At 36.4% G+C, this 12,522-nt stretch overlaps 1 protein-coding gene across 2 annotated transcripts in view; it reads right to left on the reverse strand.

Annotated features, from left to right (window-relative positions):
• Positions 1-12,522, reverse strand: part of LOC139961371 (uncharacterized) — a 40,494-nt gene that overhangs the window by 20,555 nt on the left and 7,417 nt on the right. For both annotated transcript variants that reach the window (XM_071960519.1, XM_071960523.1), the window contains exons 3-6: positions 9,539-9,695; positions 6,829-6,924; positions 5,240-5,326; positions 3,842-3,919 (exon numbers count right to left, since the gene is read on the reverse strand). In XM_071960519.1, coding sequence (XP_071816620.1) covers positions 3,842-3,919; positions 5,240-5,326; positions 6,829-6,924; positions 9,539-9,695 — 418 coding nt within the window. The remainder of the gene's footprint in view (positions 1-3,841; positions 3,920-5,239; positions 5,327-6,828; positions 6,925-9,538; positions 9,696-12,522) is intronic.

Genomic DNA, 12,522 nt, shown 5'->3' on the forward strand with positions numbered 1-12,522 from the left:
TGTGGTAGTACATATATGATCTAAAATTCACTCCTGACTCCGTCCTCGTCGTCGGGACGATAGGGCAAAATTCGTACGATATAAGGAAGGAAACTGGATGGTGGTAACTTAACAACATAGCAATGTATCTAACAAGGACATCAAAGTTGAATGGGAAAGCAAAGGCTAAACATCTGCATCAAAACTATGACAAATAAAATCAGATGAAAGAGAGGATGGTGATCAAAAGGAGAAACTTGGAGGATGGGACCTTAGGGCATGAATATGATGCTCAGGGTATCTAATTCATTCTTTCTATTCAGACAGTTCATCCATTTCAATTCAGATAGTTCAACTATTTTAGTTCAGCTACGTAGTTGAACTGTTTGTTGAATTTTCATTCACTTTCACTTCAGATGCAGTAGTTGAACTGTTACTCGAATCGCACAAGTGTTACCAGGGCTAAAACTGTGAAGTAACCTTCGAACTATATATATATGTATCAGAGCCATCCTTGATCTCAGCTTAGACCCACAGGGGTAACAGGTAACACAGAAGCATACGTATGTGGCATGCACAGAGTAGTAGTAGTAATAATAATACAACAACAGTGCATTCATTGTACGAGCAGGATGCACAAACCAAGAGGAGTTTTAACACATGTATGCTACCTTACTCTTCCCACATTGGCTGAGGATGCCGTGGGCTCCGTTGCCGATCTTGGGACCTTTTGATGCCAAATTTTTATACGGAATGTAAATGTACGACACGGTGGAAAAAGAGAAACGGGTTAACATAGAAAATCACATTGATCAATATTACATCTGAGGTGTTAAGTACATTCCAATTCCAGTAATATTGAAATCCCAAAGGCTGAAAGCTTTCAAAGTGAAGCATCCGTAGTCATTATTTTCAGAAAATATTTTCTTTTATCCATTCCTTTCCAAAGAACCAAAATTTGGGAACTGGACAAATCTCATAGTGCTAGTGTGATATAAAGTCAATATTTGTATTGGTTTAGTCTTTGTGAAAAGCATTTAACCAGATTATTAAGTGAAAGTATATTAAGACACTGCTGACTCACACAGTGCATATTTTTTAGCACTAATTGTGACACCCATGCAATGTTTTATACCTGTGGAAATTAATCAACACACAAGACTGTTGCTATGATGAAACACAAAAGACTCGAATGAAATTAGACAGTAATAATTAATACACTCATTTACATAAAACTATCATCGGTATTCTGAATAAATGTCATTTTACAGCACGACACGTTCACCGGACACAAAAGAGATGAGCAGACCATTGTTACAGCATACACACAAACTAAAAACATTGATTATATCTAACAATATACTACAATACAATCATATTTGGAAAAAATTCTTTTGACTGTCCACAAATTTAAACCTGCGCAATACTTTTCAAGGTGCAACCCCATAAAAAAAATTTACAAAGAATCTTACCCACAGAATAAATCAAAATATTGAAGATATCACACATCTCAAGTTAGCTTGTTGCTATTAACTTGCAGCAGTATCTTGTAATAGTAATAACAGCAGTCATACCATTAGTCCAAAAGAAATGACTTGAACAAGTTTAACAGTATTGGCTTCTCACGTTAAAAAATACTACCCAGGAGCCCTGTCGTCAAATCGTTGGCCTGGTGCAGAAAATCATTTTTCACTCAACTTTTTCAAATTGACTATCCCTTTTTTCGACTGACAGGCAGGACTTTTAAAGAAATATGTAGTTACAAGCTAAATGACATATAGACCTTGCACTTTGCTTTGGGAATTTACTGTATAAGATTAGCATGATGCGGCTGGGAACTTGCTAAAACCACAGCAAAGGAATTTATCACAGAGAACCTTAAACTTGTCCTTCCCATAAACGATGATGTAGGTGGGGCAACTTTGTCTTCAGTTAATGCAGCATAAAAATTATTATTCATGTACAGTACTGAATTGATTTTTAGCTGAAGCAAACATTTAAATTAACTACCCCTTGCCCCTCCCCCCCCCTCATCCTCCCCCTCCAAGAACATTGAGATAAACAACAACATAAATCAAGTCACAATGATCTTATGCTTGCTAGGGTAACTTCAGTTCAAAGCATAACGCATGAAGAATGTGTCCGACAAATGTGTGAATGTTCTCCTATTTGTAACAAGAATGAAGGCAAGCATAGATGAAACTACTATTTGTTTCTGCAAAGGAAGCCAAGCTGTCAACAAACTGCATTGATACTTCGTCATAGGTAAATGGTTCTGACATTTTGAAACTAGCAGGCTCTTTCTTCTCTCTTGTCTCAAAGGGTTGCCAACCTTTAAATTGATAACAGTGGGAAGCTTCTACTCTCCCAGGTTTGAGGTGCCAGGTTCCCCCAATTTGCATATTTCTTACGGGTATAATTGGTTGCTGTTCAAAGGGACAGAGGGGGAAAAAAATCTAATCTTTCCCCTTTTAGAGGGACTTTTGTGATTTCTGTATCCATAAAGTTGCTACTACCTGATCAAAATCTTACACCCCTAGTTTTCTAACAAAAAAATTCCTGTCAAAAATGACAAGATAAAAATGCTTTACATTTACAATTTTTCTTCTATCTCTCTCTCACTTTTTTCAGTATTTAGGCAAAGCCATCTTCCTTTGTTATCCAGAGTAGGTTCTGCGCAAGAAATGGGGCCATAATGTGCTGATGTTTTCAGGGATTTTGAAAGACCAAAAAATTCCTTGAAGCTATTGAGGACTAGGTGAGAAGTGAACATATTTTATAGTACACCCTCTTAACATTGGAGGATGTGTTATGACAGCGGCCTTACATAGCTGCATAAAACGAATGGAGATATGTTATGACAACTGCAACTTGATTGGTCTTGTTGTGTGTAACAAGAATTAACTGGTCGGTCTGCTTTTGCTTTCACTACACTACAGATGGAGACATGTTATGACAACTGCAACTTAATTGATCTTGTTGTGTGTTACAAGAATTAACTGGTCGGTCAGCTTTCGCTTTCACTACACTACAGATGGAGATATGTTATGACAACTGCAACATTGATTGATCTTGTTGTGTGTTACAAGAATTAACTGGTCGGTCTGCTTTTGCTTTCACTACACTACAGATGGAGATATGTTATGACAACTGCAACATTGATTGATCTTGTTGTGTGTTACAAGAATTAACTGGTCGGTCAGCTTTCGCTTTCACTACACTACAGCAGCCAAACAAGGTGACAGCTATTTCTAATGTCCTAGGTTTGAGTACTGCTATCAGTTAACTACCATATATAGCTCTGTCAATAATGAATGATTGTTAGCCAAGAGTGACAGCTAACATGGGTTTAGATGGCCAATTTTGCTTGGTCATGGGAAGAAAAGTAGGAAGGGGAGGTGGAGGAGGGTGAACTGGCCAAAGGAATTTTCCTTCTAACAAGAAAAGAATCTAATCAGCAGCCTCTGGAAATGATACAATGGCTAAGATTTTCACAAACTTTGGGATTATTTGATTGGATTGGAAGTGAGAATGGAGTCAATTTCAATCCCCAATCCCATCTACTGTATGACTAAAGTGTTCAGCACATCTCCGATATCTTGATTATAAAAATTCCATTCGTCTGCACCCCTCCCTCTATAAATAGTATCTCCCTATAAAAAACCTTTTGCTGAGCATGTGATCGGTCTCCATGTAAAGAGAAGAATCGGATAAGAGGTGCAACGTGGTGTAATCATGACCTTTATGGTTCTATTGTAATAATGTTGATTTCATTGTTTGTTTACATTAAATATGATTATCATGATAACTTAATGAAAACAAATTTTACTCATAGTGCCAACTATAGCCCGGACAAACCTACCTTTGAACTAGGTTGAGAGGTTCGTGGCTTTGTTAGTTTACTGGTAGGAGTTGCCAGTCTAGATGGCTTGACTAGTTCCTATACGATGAGAAAACAGATAACATATTAATGTACATAATACTGCTGTATACATAAAGAGAACAAGGGTGGGAATGAAAAGTATTTAATCTTACGTGTACTGTATGTACATATAGAGAACAATGGTTGAAGCATAGCCTAGCACAATACATAAAACAGAGCTTAGAACATGAAGTCTATGATGAAAGTTTCAGTTTCAATTCCCAGTATAATAAAGTATATATGTTACACAGTACGAATAAACTATGAAGTCATAGCTCACTATTACATGTACCATATGTACGTAGGGAACGATAGTTGACGCAGAGTCTGGTACAATTAAAAACAAAACAGAGCTTGGAACACGAAGTCTCTAATGAAACTGGTTACATCTTGAGTCTAAGTATCAGTTCCCACAATAATAAACTATGTATGTTACACTAAATGAACTATGAAGTCATAGTTCACCACACTACATGACTGTATGTACCTAGGAAACGATAGTTGAAGCACAGTCTGGTACAATAGCAACAAACAGAGCTTGGAATATGACGTCTATAATATAAATGGTTGCATCTCAGAGTCTAAATTCCAGTTCCCAGTGCTAGAATAAAACTATACGTGAAACTGTATTACATAAACTATGCAATCTTTCCTCTGTTTGAGACGATTTGCAATAAACAACTTCATTCCTATTTTAAGAGAGGCACATCTGAGCACTGTGTTAAAGGTTAATACTTTTGGGGGTTGGTCTGAGTGTTATTGATGTTTTCATAAATAACAGGCTTTCTCAAGATCTTGAAACAGCTGATGCAAGCTTTAACTACCGCAACAAACTAACAGAAAAGTCAGCTGTTCCACTGTATTTGATGGTGAGATCTTTTGTAATCAGTTTGCTTCGTGTCAGTAGCTACATGACATATGACCCAATTGGTATTTTTCGGGTTTAGTTTTCACAGCAATTTATAGTACAGATAAGTGAACTTTGAATACAGCCCAGTGGCATAAATATATTATACTGTAGGTTATATAGGTAGTTCTGTAGGATTATGACACAAGATGTTGAAAGTCATAAATTACTATAAAACTATATTCATTTTCAAATCAAAGTTCTGTTACCTTTGGAAAAATGAAATTATCGAAATATCTCTTCCTTTTATCAATAATAAGCTAGGTAGATGGGTGTAACTAAACCAGTCAATACAGGTATTTAGAGGTGGGGGGGGTGGGGGGCTTATAAATGTTGTATATTTGCAGGTAAATTTGGTAGTCTGTAAATCAAAGTGCATGTGTATAGGAGGGACAGGTAAAGAGAGGAATGAAGGAAATTAAAAGTATTACCCTTGGCTTTTCATATTGGCTTCCGCAGGTCAGTTTTTCAGGGTGAATGTTGCACTGTACTGAAGCAACACTGACCGAGGAAGAATTCTGAGAAGTAAAGACAAAGGAATAAAATGAACAAATAATTGTTAATCGAGTGAGTGGAGGGTTTCCTAATGTTATCTCCCAAACCAAACTTAGATGATTTTCTCCTCAGCTGTTTGGTGTATTCGTTTATCACAAATATTTCTGTCACATATTAAAGTTAAAGATGATGGTTGGGTTAGTAGTGTCCCCCTTTAAGTTTAATGTGTATGAACAGGTTACAAGGAAATGAAATAACCACTTTAATATCCTTTGGGTAAATAACGAAACAACAATAATAATAACGAGTCCACTTTTGGCAAGTCGTCAATTGTGTTTGTAATGACTGAATTGAAATGATTCCGGAAACAACGTTTTTACTTCAATTTCCACATTTCTCTGGCTCTGTACAGGGAGGACTTTCATTCTGCATTGGATATATACAGTACAATAGGCATTTGGCATTTATGTAGACTTATACACAGTTACTTCTAAAGAAACCATCAAGGAAGTACTTTGTATATATATATATTATATATATATAGATCAGGAGTTCAGCAATAGGTGGTATACAGTAGGTATGATATATGTAACTTGCCATCCAAAGTCACAAGTGATCCTTCTTTAGCTTTTGTGTTTCTTTGGCCCCTCTGACCTATAGTTCTCATGGCCTCTGGGCCCCATTTGCTAGTGACTAATCGAGGCACATTTGGACCCCTGACAATAGTTATATATATCATTTATGTCTATTCACTTTCAATGGCAATACCAAGGAAGCGAGATTATAGCAATCTACAGAAATACTGGTTGTATATCTTGAGGACAGACAACCCCAACAAAGAGTAAGCTGGATTGAAAGAACTATGAATGTTATCTGCATTATTTCATTCAGTAACACAACTTTAAGCTTCCCCTCCCTCCCTCACTTCCCCCCCCCCTTCGACAGCCAGTTGTTGTAAATGATATTGCTTGGACAGTTTTCACGATGACTCATATAGTCCATATTCTAATGTTTTCATGAAGAGTGTGACACACTATCACTAAAACAACAAATAACAGTTGACCTACCCTGGATGCATGTACAGTACCCTTGTCTTGTATACACATGCAAGAGCCATTACTTGTAATCATTGTCAAAGGCTGGGTAGGAGGACATACCCTTGGATAAATACAAACATAAATGCACCAGAATAGTTCTACATACTTCACAAATGGTAGATTGGGAAGGAGGAGGTGATGGGCGATGACCCAGAGGAGGGTCGAGGGGGCGCAGTGCTAAACTATTACCAGATATTAGGCTAGGTAGATGGGAAGGTGCAATAGTAGAGTCGAGACAGGTGAGTGAGGAGCGCAGTAAATGTAGAGAGAAGTATGTTGCTCTTGTTCCTTCAACTGGTCTCAAAATTTGACTCATGAATGTGTTGTGATTCAGTGTCAGAGCTGTTGGAGAGGAGGATAGGTTGTGTATGGATGGGGGTGTGGGGGGAGGGGGGGTACACCCTGCGGAGACATTGCTTCCTTCTTACCATTAGTTCTGAGATTTCAGTCTGACTGTCCTTATGACATCTGTTCCACATAGGGTCACACTGGACTTCTGACGACCTCGTCTTTACGACTTTTTCCTGAGAAGAAGTGACAAAGTGACATTTTATACATTCAGAGGATTAATGCAGCTCATCTTAACCGTGACTGACACATGTTACTCTCCTATTACATGGATTTATCACTAGTAATTTCCTGCTTTTAACAGATAATAAGATGGGTACTAATTAAAAGGAAAATGTGGCAGCCGGCTGTCTTTGCGGTTACCTTTTATCACACTTGCACTTACATATTGTACACAGTATTCTGCGAAGCACCAAGCAAGCACACCCACTAGCTGTCCTGCGATGGGGGGGGGGGGGAGGAAGAGGGAGAGGGAGAGGCATGGGGCAATTTAATTTAATTTAACCAATGGAGTGACTAAACGTGATTGAAAAAAAAAAAAATAGTATATGAATTGTGCATAGCAATATCAGAAACTCTTGTTCATCATAAAAAAATTTTTTTTAAAAGACTCTGTGTACACAAAGTGCCCTGCATGTATGTGTTTGCCTTGGAACTACTGTAGAATTTTTGGCTATATGCAACATCAGATGATTTATTCAGTGAAATAAGTTTGAAATAAGTTTGAAAGACTGCTAGGAGAGGGGCTGAACACAAAAAAAATGCTAACTTTGCCTAATGTTCTGACCCAAGCTTTGGCCGCTGGTGCGAATAAAAAATAAGCGTTAAAGTGCTCCCAGGGCACACTGAAATTATTGTGATCATTATATCACACCCAGTCTGAGGCACTGTCTATGGAAAGAACTTTAGCTTTCCTCACAGCTAAGTTTTTACTCCAAATAAAGAGGGGGGTGGGGGTGGGGGGAAGAAAGAAATGAATGATGCAATTGTGGGTGAGTTATGCATCCAGGCTACAATCTTTACAATCTGATTCGTTTTCGTTGCCTCGATGTTTAAGCAATTGTGCAAACTGTCACTGAATTTCTTTGTCACATAACATAAACTTTACCAATACAATGAATACTGCAACTGATTCTCACTCCCGTCATCTATTATTGAAAGCAAAATATTAAGTCTTTGTGTACGTAGCAATACCATATTAATGATATCTCAATCTTAAAAGCTTTCCAAAATTTATTCTCTTTGGTGATGAATTCTTCCTTCAGTAAGTCTCCCCCAAATTAACGCATCAATGAGATAACTAATTGTAATGGACTCAAAAGGCGATGTCTCTCAAACTTCACTCTTTTAAAAACTAAATTATACATGTACAAGAAAGCTTCATTCATAATTTGTCATACCTTTACACTTTTAAATACACTCTGAACAGCCAATAGGATGAGCACTGTTTTAATATTATTTGTGTGTACAGTATATTGTACACTTAGAAGACCATAAAAACCCATCATTGTGCTTGTAACCATGGCAACTGATTGAGAAAGCAGGAAATAACCACCCACATCCTGAATCCTTCCTTCAGTTTGCACTTGAGTTCTTTGGACGACGTACTGCTATCTTTCACATTTAATCACAATCAGAGATGGAGACTAAGTAACCGAGAGAGTACATGTAAATTCATTCATTCATGCTCCGTCTCTTGTTTGCGTCCAACCAAGTTTGTCTACTACCTATGATCATGTGAATTTAATAATACAGGTATTGTATTATTTTACACTATAACCAAGGTGGCAAAGTTCAGTCACAGTACTACATTTCAATACATATATAAATACTCTATATATATATATATATATATAAATATATATATATATATATGTGTTACAATAACAACAAATAACTGGAACAAAAATCGCTCGCAGAGTTCATGGGGGTGATTTGAGACTTTCTACTGTACAGTATTTGTGAAACTGTTTAGTTCAGTTATTAATGGAAAACGTATAGTCATTCCACCAGTCATGTGGAAATTTGTCAGTGATGGGTTCCGTAGGACATCAACATCAAACACATCAGAAAATTTGAATCAATAAGATATTTTAACACAGATGTCAAGATGTTTTTTAAAAGGGATGTTGGAAAGTCCTACAACAGTGCAATAACCTGGGTTTACTGAGCAATTAGTATCATTTCACTGTTGACTTGAAATTGTGATCATTTTACAGTATTACAGGATTTATGCAAATTTATCCAAAATATTGTAAAATACCTCACTTATCAGTAGTTGAGGAGAACAACACAGGAAGGGAAGGAAGGGATGGGGTAGGGGGACCATGTCTGCTTTCTCTATACAGGTGGTTGACAAACATGCATGGTGTGACATTACAATAGGTGTTCTGTACTGTACCTACAGAGTGCACTATGCTCAAAAGTTACCAACTGGTTTATGTAACAGTGCAACATCTTGGAACCTAAAACTGTCTGAACTTGGATCCCTTGCTGTAAGGAATTACTGGACACGATGAGATTATCGTATATACTTGAAAGAAGATTTGTTGCCTACATTTAAACTTTTTTTTAATCTTGCCAAATAAACATACCTCATGTAATTAAATGTCCATTACATTGACCACTACACATACCCACATAGTAGGCATATCACCAACAAAAAAAAACCCGAAAAAAAACAGCCCTTTTCATGATAACCAACCCTTCATGCCCATTCCAGAGCTGTAACCGATATAAACCAACGTTAAAGATTACAGTTTTCTGATTTTACCGAGAGAGTCAACATACCTCATGCAGCAAGGTGCTAAGCTTTCGTAGCATGAGTCTCATGGCTGAGAGTTCTCTCACCATACTGTTGTATACCACTGCATCAATCACCACACAGCTGTCCTTCTCCACTGCATTTAATTTGCCTCTCATGGAAGATGAGGAGAGAATTGATGAGCTGTTGGGCAGGGAGGATAGAAATAGAACATATGTGACTTTAAATCATGAATCTGAGCTATAAAAACAAATGAATGTTCTGTACTGCAACATGTGAATAATGAGTTGGACTATAAATGCTGATAATTCACACCATAAAAGTCATTTTCTGCTTTCAAATCAAGAAAAAACATTAATAACAAAAACAAATAAAACGGAATGATAAATTTCACGACACTGAAAATCCTGTACACCATAAATTCTTGTATTAAGTTGCATATCATGAGTGAGTTAAAAAAAATATTTGATACATTTTATGCAGAAAACTCTGTGTCCCACGAACTTAACACATTGATCTTTTTTTTCTCTTCTGAAATGCCTTATTTCAGCCTTTCTTTGTAGAATATTATAAAAGGAATAAATAAGCCTAGGTAAAGAGACTAAGAGTAAGAGATTACATTTCTCTGTGCCTTTTAACAGTAGGACATGCTACTGTCACCACTATACTATGACCAATTCTAGGTTAAATATTACAGCTTTAAATTAATATTAGCTATGATCCATCATGCTATGCATAATTTACAGAATAAGTACTCTAGATGCCACTTGTAAAACCCAGACAGTACATTCATGAGCAGACTGTGCAGTACACACAACTCAACAACTTAAAAACCATATGGAAGGAAAGGAAATCTGGGTGTTTTACAGTAAAATCAGGGATTCCTTTTATAGTGTTTGGATATTGTGTAGTGCAGAGCTCTCCAAAGGCTCAGAATTTTGTCTCTGATTATAACCTTTATAACTGCTAAAGAAAATTGTTCATTTTGCATAACATTTTGCGATGCGATATACTGGATAAATTATCGCCTGAAAATGTATGTTAGAAGTTTGTTAAACTGCACGCTTTAACTATACTGTGACTCTATACATATAATGCAGCACATTGTGTGTGGGGGAAAAATTAACTTCACGTGCGAGGCTTCAATGTAATCAGGCATGGGTTAAGTGTAGTAACGTAATTATGTTTTTTGCAATGCTATGGTGATACAAGGCCAACATTAAAACATGAGAAATGTAGGGAATACATCATCACATGCAACACTTTCAGTTTTAAATCATTGCTCTAGAGAAGATAAACAGTATTGTACACGATAGTCCTTCTAAGTAGCTGTTTATAATGCATCTTGCATTATATATTACAAAACCACTTAGGAGAAGAACAGGCACTGTGCTATTGTTATTTGTAGGAAGATTATAGTTAGGACTAAATGTTATACAGAAGTACTCAGACTTCATCAGTTGTAATTTCACATCATCAAGCTTAAAAAGAGCCACAGAGACTTCACCTTTACAGACATACAGTAGATCTCAGTATGGTTATGAAGATATGCGCAATACTGTACTTGATTGTACATCTGTGTTTGCATAGTCCTGTAACATTTACTTCATGCATGGTGTGTATAGAAATGTACACTCCAGGAAAGTCTATTGTTAAATTATTGGGTACAAGGCCTGCTGTGTACTGTAAAAGCGTGTTACAAGAAAGATTGTGAATCCATATTATTGTACAAAGTGCACAACATGTACAAACTTGTAATTGTAATTTAACAAATATGAAAGGGTCTAGGCAAGGTGTCCAATTTTGTGTATACATGCCATACTTACTGTAGCAGTGTTGACAGCTCTGATTCTGTATATTTAGATCTCTTGTTCAAAAACTGTATATATACCGTACATGTTTCAATTGTACAACTGTAAAGTCTGTAATACAATCTGCCATTTTGCATAGGATCTGCTATGTGATACTGGATAATTTGTTCCCTGGTAGGTTGTAAAATAAAAGTCCTGTTTCTCCAACAAATTATGAAAGTCTAAACACTTTACTGTTGTTACAATTTAGAAGGAGGATGGGACTGAATTGTTTACCGGTATTAAATATATGCACAGTATATAAAAGCGCTGTAGATCACAATGGGTGGACACCCGATTGGGTGGATCTTGACATAAGAACGAATAAAACTTCCCGGAGCTTTCCAGAAAATTTGGTCAGTTTTGGAAGAGAAAAGAAGTGGGTATTGAACCTGAAGTCAGGGGGGGGGGGGTGGGGGGCACATTGCTAATACAAACTTTTGTAGGCTACTGTAGGTTATATTGAGTGCAGAATGGAGACAAGCATTGTAATAAAGGATTGGAGTAAAAATCAACCATAATGTATATATGTACACGTATACTTAATAATACAGAAATATAGTCTGCAGAATATATGTGTACAGTAGTAATGTAAACCTGTACATGTGCAGTATAAAGGAATCTCTAAAGAATTGATCAAATTGCTTTATTAAACTCATCCAGACTGACTTATCAATCGCTCTTTGTAACAGTTCTGTACTTTACTGCAGGTGAATCAAACAAATTTAAAAGAATATTTACTGTGTCAATTTTTGTGCAATTTACGGTTTTTACAGTTACAGTATTACACATCGTTTACTGTATAAATAGATCTAGGGATATGAGCACAGTATTATTCTGAAATTAACATTTTTTAAACAGGTTACTGTAATAATAATTGAATTAAATAGCAAATTTACTTGAACAGTTATAATCTTTAAGTCTAGAAATAAAATGTCCCCCAAAAGAATAAAAGGTCATGCTGAAGTCAGTCTATGTCAGTGACTCAATGATTTCATGCAGCATCGTATCAAATATCAATATTGTACATGTACAGTTTTTTTGGTTTTTTTTGTGTGCAAAGTTACTGTCTTCTTATCACATTGTGTTTTAATTCTTAATTTGACATGATTGTGTGACAACAATGGTAGCAGCATAAAGTTACTACCATACACTATAGT

Source organism: Apostichopus japonicus, chromosome 3, assembly GCF_037975245.1.
Source record: "Apostichopus japonicus isolate 1M-3 chromosome 3, ASM3797524v1, whole genome shotgun sequence".
Lineage (NCBI taxonomy): Eukaryota > Metazoa > Echinodermata > Holothuroidea > Aspidochirotida > Stichopodidae > Apostichopus > Apostichopus japonicus.